The sequence below is a fragment of the Ipomoea nil genome, unplaced genomic scaffold (genome assembly GCF_001879475.1).
Source record: "Ipomoea nil cultivar Tokyo-kokei standard unplaced genomic scaffold, Asagao_1.1 scaffold3069, whole genome shotgun sequence".
Lineage (NCBI taxonomy): Eukaryota > Viridiplantae > Streptophyta > Magnoliopsida > Solanales > Convolvulaceae > Ipomoea > Ipomoea nil.
In genome coordinates this window covers 9973249-9994948 of record NW_017619497.1, presented here as the reverse complement: position 1 = coordinate 9994948, position 21700 = coordinate 9973249, and the positions used below count along the sequence as shown (strand labels likewise).

Here is a 21700-nt window from a genome sequence, read left to right as displayed (position 1 = left end):
TCTGGCTTCCTACCGCGCCTTCCTGTCGCCACGTGGTACCATAATTAATACAGTATCCAAAAATTTTGTTTAGAATAATTGATAGACTTATAGGACACTCTAATTGATTTAACAATTAAAATAATAAGTTATATATAGGCAAGACGTCCAGAACTGTTAAATATATAAGAAATAAGGGTCAAATAGGCCACTGAACTGCACGCCAAAGTGCAATTAGGCCATCGAACTCAAAAACAATGCAATTGGGTCCCTGAATTACACAAAATCATGCAATTAGATCCAAAATGACTTGTTTACCTGAAATGCAGGTTACCAATTTTAAAAATAATTTATAAATATATTTTAAAATAAAATAATTAATTAAAATTATATAATTAAAAAAAAAAAAAAAAAAAAAAAAAACTAAAACTGCCGGAGACAAAGAGCTTCGTCTCTATGGCCAGGAGACGAAGCTTCGTCTCCCTGGCTAGGGAGACGAACCTTCGTCTCCATGGCCGGAGACGAAGCCTGCCGGAGACGTGCAGTTCTAGTTTTTTTTTTTTTTTTTTTTTTTTAAATTTAATTAATTATTTTATTAAAAATTTATGTTTTAAAATTGGTAACCGCCATGTCAGCACAATTTCAGGTCAACAGGTCATTTTAGACCTAATTGCATGATTTTATGTAGTTTAGGGACCCAATTGCATTATTTTTGAGTTCAATGGCCTAATTGCACTTTGGTGTGCAGTTAAGTGGCCTATTTGACCCTTATTCCAATATATAAACATTTTACTTTTATTTCTTTGGGCTAGTCACATATGTATAAATGTCTTTGGAGAGCACATTGTAAATGACTTGATTTCTATTTTCTAATAATAGAATTATTCTCACAACATTACTCATATATAATAGTCCACAAATTATACATGAGAAATAAATTACACTAAAAAAATTATGTGTAACAAATTCAACTTTCTTTGTATAAGGTTAATGTTGTTTGATTTTTATCATTATTTAAGTAAAACTTTGTAGGTATTTACTTTGGATAAGACTCAAATATATGAATAGAGTGTGACCAATAATGTCATGTGATTCCATATTTCATTCCATCTTGTGTAAAAGACAAGATAAATTTGGACAAATTGCAACCAACCACTTATCCATGAACCAACAAAGTTTCCTAATAAAATGTACAACCCATCCAACAAGATATTTTAAAATATTACTTCATAAATGAAACCAAATTATTAAAAGAATTTATTGGCATGAGTGCATGACTCATCGCTCTTGTCCTGAAGATATGTAAAACTTTACATATATTAACAAAGTAAAATTTATGAAATTATTTTATATTAGTTAATATAATCAGTTGAATTGTGTTCTATGAATAATATTACCGAAAATAATTGAAGTAAAGGAATTAATCTCATTTGCCTCCTCAACCTATGATGCAAAAAAAAAAAAAAAAAAAAAAAATCACAAAAATATCATAAATGGCCAAGTGGAGCCCATCATTCACTAAAAGATTCCTTATCCCTACCCTGTCCAAATATCACATAGTTGCCAAGATTAGTTCAAGATTACTCCAGAATTTTACAATATTGATACGATAGCTAGTGTTGTATATATTGTGAAATTATATCTTATAATTTTGATTTACATAAAAGTTAAAACAATTATTATCGAAACTGTTTGTGACTTTAGTCCGCAAAAGAGTTTCATTTATAGTAAATATTATTAAGGCATTAATCCGAGTAAATTAAAATCCCAAAAAAAAGAAAATCCCTTAATTAATAAATAATGTATAAATAAAACGTTAAGCACTTTGTGCTCAAATGGCATATAGTGACCTCTTTTATGTTGATTTTTTATGATTCATTAAGTTAAAAAAGTAAGTTTGAACAGATACTACAATATAATAGAATCAATATTCAGTAGCATTAAAAAAAATGTATAAATAAAACAAATACAGACATACGGAGTAGAAGAATAGAATCTCATGTGATAAAGCGAGGGACATTTTAGACCATTCAATAAAATAGCGATATGGATCGGAATCCAAGTGTCGTAAACGTTTATATATGCGGCGAACAGGAGATTCTCCGCTATTATATTCTCGGCTTCCCATCCCTTCTGCTTTGTCTGAAAATAAAAATCGGATTTTTTTGGAAGTCTTTGCCTCACCCCTACGTTTGTATAAATAAAAAGATCTAATCTGTGGAAGGAAGATCTGAAAAATGGGTTTGATTCCAGCTGAACTGAGCTTGGATTGCAGGCCAGCTTTCGTTCCCAGAACGATCGCAGAGTTTCTCGGCGGAATGTCGACGATCGGCGACGCATCGGAGCGAGTGTCCAGGATTGACGATTACGTGCGGCGACTCGAAGAGGAAATGCGGAAGATCGACGCTTTCAAACGCGAGCTGCCTCTTTGCATGCTTCTGGTAAATGACGGTAAGATTTCTGTGTTTTTTTCTGTTGTTTTGTGTATGAACAATTGAGCAGGTGGAAATCGAAGTTTTGGTGTTTTTCTGTTGTTTTCTTGGGTTAAAATCTGGATTTATACTGTCTGTTTTCGGTGATTTGTGTTGTGAAACAATCTGGTGATTGGGTTAAGGAGTTTGAAGATTTGGGTTGTGGTTGCAGCAATTGTAGCCCTGAAAGAGGAAGCAGTGCAGTGCAGGAGGTCAAGGATGGAGCCAGTTTTGGAAGAATTTATACCTCTTAAGAAGAGCTCTGATGATGATGATGAGATTGAAACCAGGAGAGAAAAGGGCAGTAGAGAAAAGGTGGATTGGATGAACTCTGTGCAGCTCTGGAGCAGTGGAAACCACTGTCTCAGTTCAAAGAATGATCTCAAACTGGTAAAACAACAGTCACTGAATCTGTAGAAACATCATAAACACTGTTTCTTCATTCTTGTTTGGGATATTGATGATTCTGTTGTTTTGAACAGGCAATTGAGGAAGAGGAGAACAGCTCAGTAACCAATGATCTACTTGTGTCTGGGAAAACAATGAATCCAGAAAAGACATCTGCAGTTCCTAGGCTGTTGCTGGACACTCCTGCCAGGGAATATATGGTGATTGGTGGCTTAAGTTCAATGGACTATGGTAGCAGAGCTGCTGCATCTTCTACTGCATCAAGCAGTGTAAGGCCTCAGTATCATCATCATCATCAGCAGCAACAGCAGCAGCAGACTTCCAGGAAGCAAAGAAGATGTTGGTCACAGGAGTTGCAGAAACTATTTGTTAATGCCCTGCACCAGCTTGGAGGTCCACATGGTTAGACCTTTTCCCATGTCTATTATATAATATATAAATATAAACGTGCAGTCTCACTATTAGATAGTCGAGATGGAACACATACTTTCAATTTGATATCAACCTCACCTGATAAAAACAGTTATAAATGTGCAGTCTCACTATCAGGCTTATCAGCTAGTTGAGATGGAACACGTACTTCAATTTGATATTAGCATCACTCAGTTATAAACGTGTGGTCTCACTATCAGCTAGTTGAGATGGAACACGTACTTCAATTTGATTTAGCGTTACTCACTTATAAATGTACAATCTCACTATCAGTTAGTTGAGATGGAACACGTATTCCAATGTGATATTAGCATATGTGTGGTCCCACTATCAGCTAGTTGAGATGGAGCACGTACTTCAATTTGATATCAGTGTTACTCACTTATAAATGTACAGTCTTACTAGTTGAGATGGAGCACATACTTCAGTTTGATATTAGTGTCACTCAGTTATAAATGTGCGGGCTCACTATCAGCTAGTTGATATGGAACACGTACTTCAGTTTGATATTCCATTAGACAAATCTTTGATAAACCTGAGATTCTCTTTTGGATTTTATGCAGTGGCAACTCCTAAGCAGATTAGAGAGCTTATGCAAGTGGAGGGTCTGACAAATGATGAAGTAAAGAGCCATCTGCAAGTAAGTGTGAACCTGCAACTACTTATGCTCCATTTGCAGTGTTTAAAATTTGACAAAACTTCTGCCATGCCATTGCAGAAATACCGGCTTCATATTCGAAGATCTGCACACACAAATACCTCGAGTGCAAATCGGTTTGCACCCCAGTCCGGTTCCCCTCAGGGTCCCCTAGGCACTTCATTGACAGGAGACAATAACATGACAGAAGAAGAAGATGATGATGACAAGTCCGGGAGGCAAATCCCGAAAATTCTTACTCTGACAAGTAAAAATGGTGCATAGATGTTCACTATATATGTTTATACAGCTTACATACATATATATATATGGATGGCTGGTGGGGTGTAAAATTTTGCAGGATTAGATTTCCTCCCTACTTTGAGTTGAGTTCTTGTTGTGAGGAACTTCAAGAAAGTTGTTCCCTTGAGAGAGAGAGAGGAAGGGACAATATGACAATCTGAGAAGTGTGTTGTGTATCACTCTTATAATGCAATAAACTTTTCTTTGAATTCTTTTGTGGTTTCTGCAACTGAAGCATTATTGAAACTTGAAAGCCTTGTTTCCCCTGGAAGACCACATAGTTGCAATTTTAACAGTGAGGGGTATTATTGGAAGTTGAGGATGGAAACGGTGAAATCATTATAGTCGAGCGATTATTTTGGTAATTTATTCATGTGAGGATAAAAAAGATGAAATCTTGTAAGTTGAGAACCAAAAAGATGAAATTACTATAACCGGATGACCATTTTAGTAATTTGTTCTTTAATCTATCGCTCTAAAAAAGGATTAAGTAATAAAGAAAGACATCTTCTTTATGCTTCAAGAGATGAAACAATATAGAAAGACTCATTCAGAGTAATTTGTTCTTTAATCTATCACTCTAAAAAAGGATTAAGTAATAAAGAAAGACATCTTCTTTATGCTCCAAGAGATGAAACAATATAGAAAGACTCATACAAAGTGTGATAAAAGAAAAGTATAATTATAATAATAAATAAAGTCTATATAAAAAAATTGAACTTAAGTCATTATCTTAGTTACACAAATACCACACATTACCCATTTAAATTTACCTTAAAATCTTGACTTCATGATGCGGTAATAAAATTTTTTATATTTGTTAATTATTCACAAATTGACTAATCCCCTTACCAAAAAAAGAAAAGATCAAATAGTTATGTAAATTTAGAAGAAAAATATTTCATTACTGATTAAAGAACAAGTGCAATGAATAATATGCATCAAATATCTTAAGGTTCTAAGCTCTGATTCCTCGTGGAAACTCGGTTTTCTAGGTTTGAATAAGTTAGTTATGGACAATCACCTAGACTTGTTTGTCCGTTTCATCCAAAGTACACCTTCACATTTAAGAGCATCCTCAACCATGTAGTTTTTAGCACAAATTTTTAGGTGCCTACTAGGAGAGAGAACATGGGAGAGAGGATGGAAAAAAAAAAAAGAAAAGAAATTAGCAGCATAAAAATGCGCCAACTGGGCGCGTGGCGTGCACGCACCCGAGTGGGCGCTCATTGTGCGCCTCCTGTGCAAAAATGAGATGCTACTTTTTCTGGTGGGGCCCATTATGCTTGCAAAAACTAAGAGCATTCGCATCAGTTGGGGAGATTTGGGGGATAGAATATAAGAGTGATTATGAAAGAGAATGTGGGAAGGGGAGGAAAAAAAAATCAAAATTGATTTAAAATAATAATAATAATAATAAAGTAATGGCCTTGGACGCGCCTGACGTGGCGGTTGCTGTGCGCGTTCACATTTATTTCTCTTCCTTGAGAAGAGAAATAACTCAACATTTGCAGAAAAAAAAACACTCCCTCTCCTCACCTCACTCCTCCAACATGACACTTGCACCTCAGTGAAATAACTCCTCATTCTTCTCTAGTGGATGCTCTAAGGGAGTAATAGGAGCACCTTGAACACTATCTCTCATCTACATATGCATTTTTGCCATAAAATTCACATCAAAATGCATTTGAGCATCCCCACTTGTGAATTTTTGAAAGTTTTTTCATAACAAAAAACTAAATGATGATTTTTTTTTTAATGTGGAGATGGGTTTTTAGAATTTTTTTTGCCTTGCAAATGTAATATTTTTTTGAGACCCGCCATCTGAGAGAAGGGGAAAGGCATCTGGTTTGCTGCGCGTTGAGCGCAACCAGCGCGCCCAGTAGGCACATGCATACTGGGCGTGTTTTTGTTTTAGTTTTAAGCTTTTTTTTTTTCTTTTTCTTTTGACTTTTCAGATGAGGTTGTGAGATTTATTTTTTTTTTCTTCTTCTTTTTTCTTGCACTTTTTCTCTTTTTTAGATAGAGCTTTAAAAATTGTCAAAATGTTTGAGCTGATGTAGATGCTCTTATAGCAACAGCATCAGTGATTTTTGCTAAATTTTTTTACTAAGAAAAAATCAACATATGATTTTTGGATTGATGGGAGAAGTGTTTTTTGTGGAATTTTTATTCGTGCAAATAAAGTTTGTTGTGGGCTCCAATGTTTGAGATGAAATGGGAAAGATAAGCTAGCACGGTTGTGCCTAGCTGGCGCGTAATGGTGTCCTCTCTTTTCTTTCTTTTTTTTGTCAGCATTTTTTTTTCACTTGCTTCCTCTCTCCTCCTCCCTCTCTTTCTTACATAGAATTACAAAAATCAAATAAAATCTTCAATTGATGTGGTTGCTCTTAGTGTGGATGCTCTAAGTGAGGCATGCTTTTTATAATAAAATTCAAAAGTTCAATTATCATCATCTCGATCAAATATGTCGCACGTGTTCTTTAATGGACAATTATAAATGCTTTGAATTTAAACCTTAAAAAAGTCAAATGATATCCCCTTTGAAAAAGATTTGGTCAGAGGGAAAAAAGTGTGGGGTTCAGTGTTTGGCGCTGGATTGTGCGGATTCAATTTTCTGTTCTCTTTCAACTATCCAAATGACAGTTACTAAACTGGAGGAGAGGAGATTCACAAAAAACCAACTTCTCCGCTCAACCGATAAACGACATTCTCTTCTCAACACAGGCATCCTGCGAGAGCGACACCCTGTTCAATGAAACCAAACCCACATTCAACCAAAAACATCATTAACAAATCTCCAAAGGAGAAACAGATTTTAAATCAAACTTTACCTTAAAAAAAGCATGCCATGGCGCAAATGAAGAGACCTGAGAAAGAGGTGGTTTCCTGCACTAAGAATGCTCAGGAAATGGAAAGCGTGAGAGGAAATGATCAGGGCAAGAAGAAAATGGGCGGTAGTAGTGTCAGTATTGGCAGCACAAGCAGCAGCGCCGGCGGCGTTGGCGGTGGCGGCGGTGGCGGTTGTTTCAAATTAAACGTCCATGCTCCAGAATTCGTTCCTAGAACGTTTACCCAAATCCCAGTTTCGGGATATTACTACCCATATTCGCAGTACCAAGATTGGATTTATGTTGGTGATCAAGATTCATTCCCCTTTTTCGACAATAAAAATGTTGTCTTGCCTCAGGACCGGAAGGAGGAACTCCCTGAAGAAGTCAGGCTAAAGATCATCAAACAGGTTGTCCTCTTCAAATCCCTCTATGTTCACATCTTGCAGTATATCATTGTAAATTATGGCATTGTTGGGATACTCTAGCCAACTTAGTGAGGCCGTTGACTTGTGAGTTGTAACCACAAGTTTACAAGTTCGATTTTTGGTGGGGCAGTACGTCAATTGGTCTTCTTGCTGGTTCACCTTTTTATAGTTCTTTGACAGGAGAAGCCTATTGGCGTTCTTAGACAACCTAGGCTAGTTTACCTACTTATGGTCCTTTGCCGGCCTATTGACCTTCTTGATTTAAGCCAGTCAGCTATAGACAATCTAGACTAGTTTACCTCCTTGTGGTTCTTTGTCGGGTCACAAGGTGAGGTTTACCCAATGCACAATCTGACTAGGGTTACAAGGCGGGGTTTTTCCGGAAACCCAATGCACAGTCTAACTAGGATCACAAGACGGGGTCTAGAAGGGGCTGGTTTACTTAATGTATACTCTTGAATAGTGATTACAGTTTCCCTCGTCACTAAAAAACAAATATATGTGGCATTGTTGAATTTTTGTGATGATAGGACAGTGTTGCTTGTATGTATAGGTGGAGTACCAGCTAAGTGACATGAGCTTGCTTGCCAACGAGAACTTGGCCAAACAAATGAGCAAGGATCCTGAGGGCTATGGTGTGGATCATGGCCTGAAATTTACTACATTTTTTCCTGTTATACTCATGTTTTAATGATGATCCTATGATTATAATGATATATGTTTGTATTACAACAGTTCCTATAACTTCTGTCGCCTCTACCAAGAAGATCAAGTCTCTTCTTAGTAATAAACCTATGCAAGTGCTTGCTCAAGCGCTCCGGTCCTCATCAAAGCTGGTTAGTGCAGCAACCCTGAGTGTATTTTCCCATACTTAGATCCTAATTTTGATCAAATTTGTGTCTTGAAATGTGGATTTTTCGGAAGACTGTGAGCAATGATGGCAAGAAGGTTAAACGAAAACAACCCTTCACTGATAAGGACAAAGAGGAGCTGCAGGTGAATGAATCTTGGCATTTCTCCTTGTAAAAATGGTCTCTTTACTTCCCGGCCTATTGTGTGCTTAAAACGCTTTTCTTCTTTCTTGAAGTCCCGTACTGTTGTGGCTGAGAATTTGCCTGATGATCACTCCCATCATAACATTGAGAAGATATTCAATGTGGTTGGAAGGTTAAGTTTTTGCCTTTTTTCCTTTTTTCATTGAATTCAGTTGCGGTTATCCTGTCTGATCTTTAGTTAAAGATACGCATTTGCAGTGTGAAAACCATCAGAGTATGCCATCCCCAAGATTCCAATTCTTCTGCTTCAAAGGGAGAACATTTCATTAGCAATAAGGTAATGAAAGATGGGTTATATATACTTGAATTGTGATTGGCTCTTGAGGCGAAAATTTTAACATCTTTTTTTGCTTCCTTTCATTCTTTCAAGCTCCACGCTTTGATAGAGTTTGAGAGTCCTGAAATAGCCGAGAAAGCTGTAAGCTAATTCCTCCAAACACTAAATTTCTTTGTTTTTTTTGACATCTTTTTCGTGTTGGAAGATTTTCTTGTTCTTGTGATTTGGCTAGGTGGAGAGGTTGAATGACGAAAAGAATTGGCGAAAGGGGTTAAGAGTAAAGATGTTACTTAGGCGCTCAGTACGCTATCCTCCTTGATCTCGATCTGCACTTAATTTCCCCCCTCCTATTGCTTCATTTTCATTTCGTTTATCTATGGAAATATGCAGCCAAAGTCTGTTTTAAAGAACAGGAAATCGGATTTTGATGGCTATTTAGACGACGATGAGCTATCAGAAGATACCCCGCAACCTATTCAACCTGCAGAGCCAGCTAATGACACTAACAATATTGTAAGACATCATTTGAAGTGAAACAAACATTATATTACAGATGTTTTATAGTACATTAGCTATCAGAAACCGAAGATTATATTGGACTGATAATGACTAGGCTGAAGAGAGCTCGAGTGCATCAAAGAAGGGATGGGGAAAAGCCCGAGTGAAACTCAGGCAGCAAAGCTTGAGTTACAGTGCCCGTGGCCTACTTTCTGCCTCGCCACAGCCTAACTGCCATGTCCAATCTGAGGGACCCGCTAAGCCGATTGTGAAGGTGCCAAGAATGCCAGATGGAACCCGAGGCTTCACAATGGGACGGGGAAAGCCACTCGGGGCATCTGCTCCGTCCAGCTTATCATGCATCGTCTGATCTTATGCACCGTTCAACTTTGCTCGATCCAATCCCGCTTAGCCTAGAAGGTATAGCGTGTGTGTATGTTTGCAGATAATAATGGCGTTTCTCGCCATTTTTTTAGTATCACAGAATCATTCAAATGTATAGTATTAGAAATGTAGTATTCACATTAGGTCTCAGAAACCAACAAAAGCTCGTGGCTGCTGATATATCGCCTAGCTTTTGTTTCATTGTTCTATATATTACTCATCTTACTGTTCTAATTATTCAAATTTAGGATTTCTCTTCAATAATATGTTTTTGTTTCTCTATTTTAATGTTAATGATATAACGCCCGGTGTGGTGCTTGCTTTGTCATGGAAATAATTAATTCTGTACTTGAATATGATGTTTCTCCACTCAGTACAAAATTCACTACAAAAAGGACTCATCTGAGCACGTGTGATATGAAATATTTTTATGTCTGGCTCTGATACCAAATTGAAGCATGTGTTCCATCTCAACTAAAAGTCTAAGCTGATAGTTGGATTGCACATTAATGGTTATATGCTCAACAATCAGAACTCGGTTTAGTGGTCATTTGAAATGGGAGGGTGCATGCTACTCAGCTCCCACTTGCTCGGTTTTTGACTTTCGAGCAAACTGCCTGCATTTTTATTTGGTCTGATTAGCATGGAAGAAAATTAAAGAAAGTTTTAAGTGGATAATGACTGGATCCTTCACTAATCTTTTTAAAGTTTATGGTAATTTGTATTGTCTCTCACATGCATAGTGGCATTCCCACTGTATAAGCTCCACCACAGCACTGAAACCTTGAATTGTTAGTGTATAAAATGCTGCTTTAATGCCCAAGTTTTTTGCATTAAAACTCGAGTCCAAAGCTTCTTTCTTGATTCATAAATCATAAGTTATGGTGGCAATCAGCCTCGTCGTCTTTCTGGGATTCCTGGCAGCTCCCATGGCTGAATCCCAACTTGATTACCTTTTCTATGACCAGTCATGCCCGAACTTGGACATGATAGTCCGGTGGGGCGTTTGGTCAGCCATCAGAAACGACTCGAGAATGGCTGCATCTCTGATTCGCCTGCACTTTCATGATTGTTTCGTTAATGTAAATTCTGTCACCTCCAAGAACCATAATGCTTGCAATCTGGAATATATATATATATATATATATATATATATATACATTTTGTGATTTTGGTTTTTCTGCAGGGCTGTGATGGCTCTGTGCTCCTGGATGACACGAAAGGTTTCAAGGGGGAGAAGAATGGCTTACCAAACCGAAACTCAGCCCGAGGTTTTGAGGTTATTGACAGCATAAAAGCCGATGTGGAGAAAGCTTGTCCCTCAACTGTTTCTTGCACTGACATACTAACACTTGCAGCTAGTTATGCTGTTGGCATGGTACATCAAAAACTATAATTTTCCTAAACAAAAACCTTAATTTTCGTTGTTCATGTTCCTGGTCGGTCCCTGGTTCCAATTGGGATGGGACTCAAACCTGAGACCTGGAAAGCGACAGTGATGTCATCAGACAACAAGGTATTGACAGTTGATTAATTAACTGATTCATTTCTCGGGTTTTTGTACAGTCAGGAGGACCATATTGGCGGGTGTTGTTAGGGAGGCGAGACGGACTAACTGCCAGCGAGGAAGCAACGAAACAGCTGCCATCGCCTTTCGAGAGTCTCAAAGACATCACTGCCAAATTTTCAGCCCAGGGTCTTGATCTGAAGGACATGGTTGTTCTGTCAGGTACCCAAATTTACCTTAATGAACTTGTCACATGTTACAGTTTCCTAGGATTAATGTTGTTGTGTGGTTTAGGAGCACACAGTGTTGGTTTTGCCCAGTGTTTCACCTTCAAGAGGAGGCTGTTCAACTACCAAGGCTCTGGCAAACCCGACCCTACACTCGAATCCTCGTTCCTGTCAAACTTGCAGACAACCTGCCCGAATGTGGATGGATCGAACACCAAGCTCGCTCCTTTGGATTACCAATCCACGTATAGATTCGACAACTCGTATTACACCAATCTCGTGAACAACACGGGCCTTCTCGAGTCCGATCAAGCTCTAATGGCCAATCCCCAGACTGCTGATATGGTTAAGTATTACAGCGCGTATCCATATCGCTTTTACATGGACTTTGCTACATCAATGGTGAAGCTAGGCAACCTTGGGGTGCTTACTGGAAAAGATAATGGACAGATTAGAAAGATATGTGGGTCTGTGAATTAAGGTTATGGTTCTTTAAAACAGCTTCTTTTGCTATCTGTAACATAAACCAGTGGTGCTGTTTGTGGTATAAGTTAAAACACTGTTGACAAAAAAGGATGTTTTAATTTCTGTTACCTATCCTAGTCGGCAACATGACACTTTTGCATTGTTACAGTGACATACAATGTTGTCTGTCTTGCATTTAGTACTGGATAAACAACTAGCATTCAGATGGTGATGTAATTGAAAGTCATTGAATTACATGGGGCCAGACTTCTGTACCCCATTTCACTTTCAGATAAATTTTTGCCCACAAAAGACTAATCACGGTCACTTAACAGTTCGTTAGGTGGAAAGCTGTCCGTTACATTAGACGCAATTCTCACACTATAGTTGTTCAGACTTAATTTATCACACAGAAACTAACTGAGCTGTCTGTGCAGATATAAGTCCATGCATAATTTACAACCCATAAATCAACTGAACTGTCTGTAAATTATCACACAAAAACTAACTGAACTGTCTATGCGGATATAAATCTACAATTTACAACTTATAAATCAAATGAACTATCTGTCAATTTACAATTTAATGCATAAGAACCAACTGAGCTATTCGTGCTGGTGTATCGAAGATTTGCACGACAAAATGATGATTAATAATGACAACATTCTTGATAGAACCAACGCTTTAAGAATGCTCCTTTTCTCTCTCACCTTTCCCATTTGCAGCCATTTCTTCCATCTTCCCTAACCTCTCACGGTGTTTTCCCGCTCTGCTGAGACGCCAAACTGCAGGGAATTTTCATGGTTGGTTCAGTTTAGAGCCCAGAAGAAGAGAATCTGAGTTAGACCCAGAATCTGATACCCCATTAAGATTCCAAAAAGCTTGCAAAAATCAAAACTTTCGGGAAGTTATCGTTCAGAATGTCCAATTCGCCGTTGATGAACCCTCTGCAGCAAACGCCGGCAATGGTGACAGGCCAGCAAGCTTACATGGATCGCCCGGCTCATGGGTCGGTCGGCGCCGTGATCGGAGTTCTGGCGGTGATAGTTGTTCTGGGCGCCGTAGCTGTGATAATCGGCAGGTTGTGCTCCGGCGGGAGCATCATGGGTCGCGGTCACTACGCCTTTGAGAGCTGGTTTGAGACGAAATGTGGGTCGTGCGTTAATGGCCTGATGATCGAGCTGCCAGAGCGACCGGTGGCTGCAGCGGCGGCGGAGAACGGTGGCTCCGGCGGCCCTTTGCCGGCGTCGGAGCAAGAAGCGGCGCCCCAGGAGACGAAGGAAGAAGAAGATGTGGGTAATCAAGAGAGTGCGGAATCCACACGGAAAAGCTGAGTCTTGAAGTTGTTAATTCACATTTCCATGGCCACCTCTTTGTCAACTTCTCAGTTCTCACCACCTCTGAAATGTTTTTTTTTTTTTTTTTTGGTTTATTAATTTCTTTCTTATTTCTTGATTGGATATTTTATTTAAGAGCAAATTCCACCCCTCCACTATCATAACATTATGGCATTTAATTTAGGCTTTTGATTTTATTTTATGTCGCACAGTCGCGACGTTTGAACCTTTGACTGTTCTTGCTTACTAAATCAGTAAGCTAAACTCGTGCAAGTTATTTTATTACATTCTTAATATTCATTTGCTTGTCACAATTAGTCATTTATCTAAAATTTTGTATTTCACATTGACGGTAATAACGTTACCGGTAAATAATAATATAACAATGCTATAAGAGAATACGATAGTTGTATTGCTTTTGTCTCAGTATAGAAAGTACAATGTCCCCTGCTCAGCTGAGGGAAGTTCTATTTATGCTAGGTCCTAACGGTAACAACATGAAGAGTCATCATTGGGGAGCTGAGCTAACGGCAAGAATATGAAGAGTCATGAATGAGGCGTTGAGGCTTTAACTCTCTCTCATCAAAGGTGGCATCAATGGTGGCTTCAAAGACAATAAAGGTGACACATGTTGGAATTCCTAACCGTTGAAATTCTCCCCGTTGGGTTCCCATGTGATGCTGAGTCAATGCCCATTTGTGATCCGGGTCGGGTGCCAGCCCTATTATCCTGTCACCAGTCCCCCCTACTCCTGAGGCAACGGATATGATTGAGTTGACTTGGGAGTAAAGCCGAATTTGCTTGATATCGTGCGGAATCCCGATTGATCCCGAGTATGTGATTTTATTTTCCAAATCACACATGAATTTTTTTTTTTTATGCTCGCCGAGACGGGCTGCGGCTTAGGCTGGCCGAGGTGCGTGCCTCCGGCCGAGGCGTCGCCTCAACCGAGCGTGGCCGAGGCGTCGCCTCGACTTATTGTGGCCGAGGCGTCGCCTCGACTTATCGTGGCCGAGGCGTCGCCTCGACCAATCGTGGCCGAGGCGTGCGCCTCGGCTGACCGTGGCCGAGGCGTCGCCTCGACCGATCGTGTTTTTTTTTTTTTTTTTTTTTTTTTTTTGCCGAGACGGACTTCGGCGTTGGCCGAGGCGTCACCTCGACCAATCGTGGCCGAGGCGTGCGCCTCGGCTGACCGTGGCCGAGGCGTCGCCTTGACCGACCGTGGCCGAGGCGTCGCCTCGACCGATCGTGGCCGAGGCGTCGCCTCGACCGATCGTGGCCGAGGCGTCGCCTCGACCGATCGTGGCCGAGGCGTCGCCTCGACCGACCATGGCCGAGGCGTGCGCCTCGGCTGACCATGGCTGAGGCGTCGCCTCGACCGATCGTGGCTGAGGCGTCGCCTCGACAGATCGTCGCCGAGGCGTCGCCTCGACCGATCGTGGTCGAGGCCACGATTGTGGCCAAGGCGTGCGCTTCGGCTGATCGCGGCCGAGGCGTAGCCTCGTCCAATCGTTTTTTTTTTTTTTTTTTTTTTTTTTTTTCGAGACGGACTTCGGCGTTGGCCAATGCGGGCGCCTCGGCCAACCCCTCGACTGATCGTGGCCGAGGCGTCGCCTCAACCAATCGTGGTCGAGGCGTCGCCTCGACCGACCGATACTGAGGCGTCGCCTCGACCGACCGTGGCCGAGGCGTGCGCCTCGGCTGATCGTGGCTGAGGCGTCGCCTCGACCGATCGTGGCTGAGGCGTCGCCTCGACCGATCGTGGCCGAGGCGTCGCCTCGACCGATCGTGGCCGAGGCGTGGCCTCGACCGATTGTGGCCAAGGCGTGCGCTTCGGCTGATCGCGGCCGAGGCGTAGCCTCGTCCGATCGTTTTTTTTTTTTTTTTTTTTTCGGGGCCGATGTGCGGCCTCGGCCTGTGGCCGAGGCGCGACCTTGGCCTGTGGCCGAGGCGCGGCCTCAGCCACGATCAGCCGAGGCGCGACCTTGGCCTGTGGCCGAGGCGGCCGAGGCGTGTGCCTCGGCCTTGGCTGAGGCGCGCCCTCAGCCATTTTTTTTTTTTTTTTTTTTTTTGAAACAACATGGGCGGACCACAAGCACGAGATATTATTCCAAAAGATTTTAGAATGCAAAGCGGGCGGACCGCGATTTCCAAACACCAGTTCCAAACGACTACTAGAATATTAAGGAAAATACTTAATCAAATGTTCCTAGCTCCATACCCGATCGATCATCCTTACAGATGGTGTGGACTTATAGATCATTTCTGCCAATCTTTTTGCATGCTTTAACGTAACAACTGCGTGCCGCTCGCTGGTCTCCTCTGACGACCCCTATCCCGCTCGGAGTGGGGAACTTCATACACAAGTGTTCCACCGACACAATGGCCTTGAGGTTCTCCAGTGCCAGTCTCCCCAATATGATGTTGTGCGCGCCAGTGAGTCTTACCACGATGAATTCCAAGTCAAGTTTGCGAATGTTAGGGCTCGTGCATATCTCCACTGGTAAGACCACTGACCCCTCCGTCTCCACTGAATCACCCGTAAATCCAGAGAGTGGGGTACGTACTTCTTTGAGCTGGTTCCTAAGTATCCCTAACTTGGTGAAGGCATCGTAATACATCACATTGAATGAGCTTCCCGTGTCGACTAAGATGCGGCGGATAATGACATCATTGACGTCCATCTCAATTACCAGGGCGTCACGATGGGGTAACGGGCCCTCTGGGAGGTCATCATCAGAGAAGGTGATAGCCTCCTGTCTCTATTTCTTTTCTCTGGGAAGACTCGCCACTTCTCCCACGTATAGCCGCCGGCTCCACTTCTTTCTTTCCGCGGGCGTGTCACCCCCTGCAGGTCCACCATAGATAAAGTGTATGGTGTGCTTCTTTTGTCGTCTGGGCGCCACCTCGGTTTCTTTCTCGCTATCACTCTGCTCAGATATTTGGTCGTGGTCTCTTTTTTTGGCGTTTGAGGTGGACGGCTCGGTGCCATCCTCATTCCTCCAGACATTTTTTGGTGGATTGTGTTGCGGCTGTTGCTGCTGCTTGGATCGCTTGACGAAATGTCGGAAGTAGCCCTGCTGGATGAGGTCTTCTATTTGTCTCTTCAAAACGTGACACTCATCCGTATCGTGTCCGGCATGCCTATGAAACCTGCAGTACTTTGTTTGGTCTGCCTTTGGGGAGACCTTCATGCACTCCTCGGGGAATTCTACCATTCCCATCTCTTCAGCTTGCTTTAGAATGACACTGACGGGATGGGTAAGAGGAGTCAAATTATGCAAGGAGACCAGGCGAGGCCGTTCGTGGTCTCGGCCTTTCCCTGCGGTCGGGTGGTTCGAGAGTGGTGCCTGGCTGGGCGGACCAGCTTCCCCAGGCTTCCCATCTTTCCTACCATCCTCTTCATCCTTCTTCTTCCTGTCGACGTCCTCTGCTTCGGCATAGCGGCTAGCCGTCCTCATCAGATCTTCGTAAGAGCGGGGGTGGTGAGCGTTCAGCTGCTTGTGGAAATACCCTGATCTTAAGGCATGGATAAATATCGGGATCGCCGCCTTGGAGTCGAAGTCGTAGACATTATTGACTTCCTTTTTCCATTTGATCAGGAAGTCTTTGAGGCTCTCGCCTCTATCTTGCTTCACTACACAGAGGTGAGAGAAGGGTTTCTTGCGATGTATGCTACCAGAGAAGTATGTTAGGAAGCTCTTGGATAACTCCCCAAAGTTTTGGATCGACCCATCTGGGATGGTGTTGAACCAGTCTTGGGCCGCTCCATCCAGTGTGGACAAGAACGCTCGGCACATGATGGCGTCCCCTGCCCCGATCATTACCATAGCAGCCTTGTACCTCGTCATGTGGACACGTGGGTCAGTGGCCCCCGTGTACTCCTTGATGGCGGGCAACCTAAAGTCCCTCGGCAAAGGTACGTCCATGATGCTAGGGGAGAATGGTGCTGCCATCCGTACCTCAGGTTCCGGCGACTGCTCCCGTGCCTCCACCCTTCTTGCTAACTCCTCTATTCTTCTCTGCAGCCTCTCGACCAGGGCCGACTCGTCAGGGTGCCGACGCGGGGCCGGCTGCCGCTCCTCCATGTGTCGGCGTGGAGCTAGTTCATCGACGTGCTGTCTATCTGAGTGTCGACGCGGAGCGGGTTCCTCGACGTTCCGTCCATCCAAGTGTCGGTGTGGGACCCGCTCATCAGCGTGTCGCTTCTCCGCCGAGTGCTGACGCAGAGCCGGCTCATCGACGCGTCGCTCCTCCAAGTGTCGACGTAGGGCCGACTCATCAACGTGTCGGCGTGGGGTCGGCTCCCGAGACTCGCCCACCTCCTCTGTGGGTGATCTCTCGGCTTGTCTCGTGTTGGCGAGGGCCTCTGGTAGAGGACCCCTCGGCCCGTGATCCTAATCTTTGCCGCACGGGCGCCCTCTGTCCCAATCGTTCTGGCGCAGATTGGGAAGGGCCTGGTTGTCGTCTGGCCGGTCCACTTCTTTGGGCCTCTACCCCTATTTGCTGGGGCCGCGGCGTGGGCACTTGGCCTTGCAGTCCCACCGCCACCTGATTTAGCACCGCCGTCACTGCTTGCTGAATGATATCGGCGGTCGCCTGGAGGTTCACGGCTTGGTTCACCCCCCCATTGTTGAGTTGGTCTCGAAGGTCCCCGGGCCTCCCGTTCACGGCTTGGTTTACCCCTCCATTGTTGAGTTGGTCTCGAAGGTCCCCGGACCTCCCGTTGTTGAGCTGTTCTTGGAGGTCCCCTCCGCGATTGTTGGTGAGTTGGTCCCGGAGGTCACCTGAGGCATTGCCATTGTTCACGTTGCGAGAACCGTGGGAGCTGCGGGACGCCATTCTTTCAGGCTTGCTGTTGAAAGAGAAAAAGAGTAGTGTTGTAGCCTGAGGGAAGTTCTCAATGAAAGCACCAATGACGGTAATAACGTTACCGGTAAATAATAATATAACAATGCTATAAGAGAATACGATAGTTGTATTGCTTTTGTCTCAGTATAGAAAGTACAATGTCCCCTGCTCAGCTGAGGGAAGTTCTATTTATGCTAGGTCCTAACGGTAACAACATGAAGAGTCATCATTGGGGAGCTGAGCTAACGGCAAGAATATGAAGAGTCATGAATGAGGCGTTGAGGCTTTAACTCTCTCTCATCAAAGGTGACATCAATGGTGGCTTCAAAGACAATAAAGGTAACACCTGTTGGAATTCCTAACCGATGAAATTCTGCCCGTTGGGTTCCCATGTGATGCTGAGTCAATGTCCATTTGTGATCCGGGTCGGGTGCCAGCCCTATTATCCTGTCACACATTTAATAAAAAATTAAAAATACATAATATGTAATTTCATCATTAAAGTTTCTTGTCTAACATATAATTTATCTTATTTTATTGTAAACCCTTTTAATTAAATGATAATATTTTGTTACTAAACAATAAAATAATATAAATTTAAATGAAAGACTAATTATGACAAACAAATGAAAGATAATTATATCATAAGACAAAATTAAAAGAATACCACTAAATGTGAAAAATACAATCATATTTTAATCACTAATCTAAAATTGCATCAAGATACATTTAATTGTAACTTTTTAAAACTCATAAGTTTAATTATCTTTTCGTATGAAGATTGAGAGCATTTTAAATATTTTTTTCACACGTGTGTGGGGCATAATGAGTTGATAGATCATAAATATTCCCATTTCCCATGCTATTAACTTTGTCAAATTATTCTATGGATCAGCGTCCACCTTAAGTGTAAAAATACATAATTTATATATTAAATATTCACAATTTTGTAAAAAATAAATTGTAAATATTCAGTAGGTAAATTGTGTATTTTTAATCTGATTCACCTTGCAAGGTAGACCTTGATCCGTGGTATAATAACTAATCAACTGTGATTACATATAGGTAGAAAACTTTTGTCCACACTTCTAAAGTCCAATAATATTTTGTGTAAAATAATAATAATAATAATAATAATAATAATAATAATAATAATAATAATAATAATAATAATAATAATAATATTTCAATCAAATCATGCCAATTAAATAAAATTGGAATTGAGACGAAAAACATTCTAAAAAGTAATGTTTATTTATATCAATAAATGATTCTTTGGTTAATATTATTTTCAAACAAAATCTTCTTGAGACCATAGAAAATATGTGCAAGTCCTAATTATATTGGAGTGACATTTCATTATTATTATTCTAAATTGTTTTGCATAGTTCTTTAATTTGAGTGTAAAGGTGTAATTAGCATTAATGTTATCAATTCAAGTTTCTACAAAAGTATTTCTTTAGTTCATTTTTTTTTTTTATTGAGGAGAAATTCAACTGAACTATATGAGTATTTACTTGAAGACTTGACCAAATATAGGCATGTGTCCTTGGGGCGTAATTTAATTCAAGATTCCATTTATAGTGTTGATAATTTGTCTTTCAATTCCATTGTTTGGTGCACTTGCCTAATTTTGAAAGAAGGTTGGGACCAGACCACACATCCCAAGACCCCTTCTTTAGTTATCTTTAGTTAAGAATTTAAGATGATATTACAATAGAGTAATTAGTACTAAAAATTTTGATATTGCAAATTTAAAGTATTTTAATAATAAATTAACACTTAATTTTTTCTTTAGTTGGGTTGATAACATTGTAAAACAATTCGGTTTATATTGAGTTAGAGCATTGAGACGATCTTTCCCTGTTATGAGAGGATCAGAAAGGACGTATTTCAAGTGTGTATTGGAAAACTACTCAAAGAATTTAAGTAGTTTTGCAAATTAATTAATTTTGATTTCTTTGAAAATTCATGATTTGCCTTCAGGGCATTAGTCTAGTTGATGAAAATTCTCACTTAAAACTTGCTTCTATCAGCATGGTGGAAGTCCGATTCCTACCATGAATATTAAAGAGTTGGGTTGAAGTCAATCAGTCATTGTATGTAGAAGTATACAATTATCTTAATTTACATCATCATGAACTTGAGAGGTGATTCATAAGATCTTGGATATAATTGGACAAAGTCGAAAAATCTTAGTTTTCAAAAGAGAAAGATAAAGGATTGAACAACTAGTAAAATGGACAAATCATCATGGGCTTGATGGGTGGGGTGGGTCATAGGATCTTGGATATAATTTGATAAAGTCGGAAAATTTTGAACGAAGTTTGAAAAGGGTGATAGTCAAATTAGGACAGCTTGTCAAGCACTAATGGTCTCAAGTCACACCGGGCTGTAATCCTTCCACCGTCAAGAGGAAGAGGTTTTCGCTGCTCTGTGAAATCAGCCTAACGCAATACCCTCCGATCTAAAGGCCAAGACAGCTCTGCCTTCTCAGAACCACCATTGGCCCAACTCCCAACTTGGAATGGGCAGCCTGTTATCCTTCCACCGTTAAGAGGAAGAGGTGTTTGCTGCTCTGTGAAACCAGCCTAACACAATACCCTCCGATCTAAAGGCCAAGACAGCTCTGCCTTCTCAGAACCACCATTGGCCCAGCTCCCAACTTGGAATGGGCAGCCCAGTCAATCGCAACCCAAGGCCAGCCTTCCAAACAGGCCCAATTTCCCATCACCTTAATGCTCTCACTAGAGTCACAAGCTCACGTTACAGAGCTCAGCGAACGACGTTACAAGATTTTTGGTTATTAACGGGATAATGTGCAGTTTTCAATCCGATGTGGGAACCCTTTTGAGGGCAAATTATGCCCTGGACCCGTGTCCACAATGAATTGTGGGCACGGGCCCAAAACGACGTCGTTTTTCAAAAAAAACGCGTCATTTAGTTTAAAAAAAAAAAAATCGCGCGCGTTTTGCCGTTAACGGCGTTTTTTTTTTTTTTTTTTTTTTGGATTATGAATGTATAATTATACCGTTATGAATGTACAGTTATGCCGTTATGAATGTACAGTTATGCAATTATGAAATTATGAACACAGAGTTCTAACATTATGAACTTACAATTATGAACATATATAGTGATAAAATTATGATCATGGAGCTTTAAAATTGTGAATATAGAGCTTCGAAGATTATGAATGTACAGTTATGGAGTTATGAATGTACAGTTATAGAGTTATGAATCTACAGTTATGGAGTTATGAATCTACAGTTATGAGATTATGAATCTACAGTATGGAATTATGAATGTACAGTTATTGATCGAATTATGAACAAAGAGCTCTAATATTATGAACTTACAATTATGAACATATAGTGATAAAATTATGAACATAGAGTTCTAAAATTGTGAACATAAAGCTTCGAAAATTATGAATGTACAATTATGGAGTTATGAATGTACAGTTATGGAGTTATGAATGTACAGTTATAGAGTTATGAATGTACAGTTATGGAGTTATGAATGTACAGTTATTAACATATAGTAATAAAATTATGAACATATACTCCTATAACGAAGTAGTCTGAAATTTAAAAAAAAAAAAAAAAAA

At 40.9% G+C, this 21700-nt stretch overlaps 4 protein-coding genes across 4 annotated transcripts; all 4 read left to right on the top strand.

Annotated features, from left to right (window-relative positions):
- Window positions 1–2093: 2093 nt before the first annotated feature.
- On the top strand, window positions 2094–4452 carry LOC109165824 (myb family transcription factor EFM-like). The gene is made up of 5 exons (XM_019314770.1): window positions 2094–2430; window positions 2623–2840; window positions 2933–3260; window positions 3854–3930; window positions 4009–4452. Exons 1-5 carry the CDS (start codon window positions 2217–2219, stop codon window positions 4210–4212), a joined length of 1041 nt encoding a protein of 346 aa, XP_019170315.1. The 5' UTR covers window positions 2094–2216; the 3' UTR covers window positions 4213–4452.
- Window positions 4453–6877: 2425 nt separating this feature from the next.
- Window positions 6878–9983, top strand: LOC109165823 (la-related protein 6C-like). The gene is made up of 10 exons (XM_019314769.1): window positions 6878–7471; window positions 8043–8124; window positions 8225–8325; window positions 8414–8485; window positions 8577–8656; window positions 8743–8821; window positions 8915–8962; window positions 9054–9122; window positions 9212–9334; window positions 9435–9983. The coding sequence occupies exons 1-10, from the start codon at window positions 7082–7084 to the stop codon at window positions 9687–9689; spliced, it is 1299 nt and encodes a 432-aa protein (XP_019170314.1). The 5' UTR covers window positions 6878–7081; the 3' UTR covers window positions 9690–9983.
- Window positions 9984–10556: 573 nt separating this feature from the next.
- Window positions 10557–12132, top strand: LOC109165825 (peroxidase 10). The gene is made up of 4 exons (XM_019314771.1): window positions 10557–10785; window positions 10890–11081; window positions 11270–11432; window positions 11505–12132. Exons 1-4 carry the CDS (start codon window positions 10585–10587, stop codon window positions 11915–11917), a joined length of 969 nt encoding a protein of 322 aa, XP_019170316.1. The 5' UTR covers window positions 10557–10584; the 3' UTR covers window positions 11918–12132.
- A 690-nt stretch (window positions 12133–12822) lies between these two features.
- LOC109164857 lies at window positions 12823–13236 on the top strand. Its single transcript, XM_019313403.1, has one exon. It carries the CDS (start codon window positions 12823–12825, stop codon window positions 13234–13236), a length of 414 nt encoding a protein of 137 aa, XP_019168948.1.
- The last annotated feature ends 8464 nt before the right edge of the window (window positions 13237–21700 follow it).

Coding starts and splice junctions, on each gene's coding strand:
- LOC109165824 (XM_019314770.1), top strand. CDS start 2,217: ATGGGTTTGATTCCAGCTGAACTGAGCTTGGATTGCAGGCCAGCTTTC. Junction 2,431..2,622: donor CATGCTTCTGGTAAATGACG/GTAAGATTTCTG, acceptor TTGTGGTTGCAG/CAATTGTAGCCCTGAAAGAG. Junction 2,841..2,932: donor CAAAGAATGATCTCAAACTG/GTAAAACAACAG, acceptor TGTTTTGAACAG/GCAATTGAGGAAGAGGAGAA.
- LOC109165823 (XM_019314769.1), top strand. CDS start 7,082: ATGGCGCAAATGAAGAGACCTGAGAAAGAGGTGGTTTCCTGCACTAAG. Junction 8,486..8,576: donor AGGACAAAGAGGAGCTGCAG/GTGAATGAATCT, acceptor TCTTTCTTGAAG/TCCCGTACTGTTGTGGCTGA. Junction 9,335..9,434: donor CTAATGACACTAACAATATT/GTAAGACATCAT, acceptor GATAATGACTAG/GCTGAAGAGAGCTCGAGTGC.
- LOC109165825 (XM_019314771.1), top strand. CDS start 10,585: ATGGTGGCAATCAGCCTCGTCGTCTTTCTGGGATTCCTGGCAGCTCCC. Junction 10,786..10,889: donor TTCATGATTGTTTCGTTAAT/GTAAATTCTGTC, acceptor GTTTTTCTGCAG/GGCTGTGATGGCTCTGTGCT. Junction 11,082..11,269: donor CTAGTTATGCTGTTGGCATG/GTACATCAAAAA, acceptor GTTTTTGTACAG/TCAGGAGGACCATATTGGCG.
- LOC109164857 (XM_019313403.1), top strand. CDS start 12,823: ATGTCCAATTCGCCGTTGATGAACCCTCTGCAGCAAACGCCGGCAATG.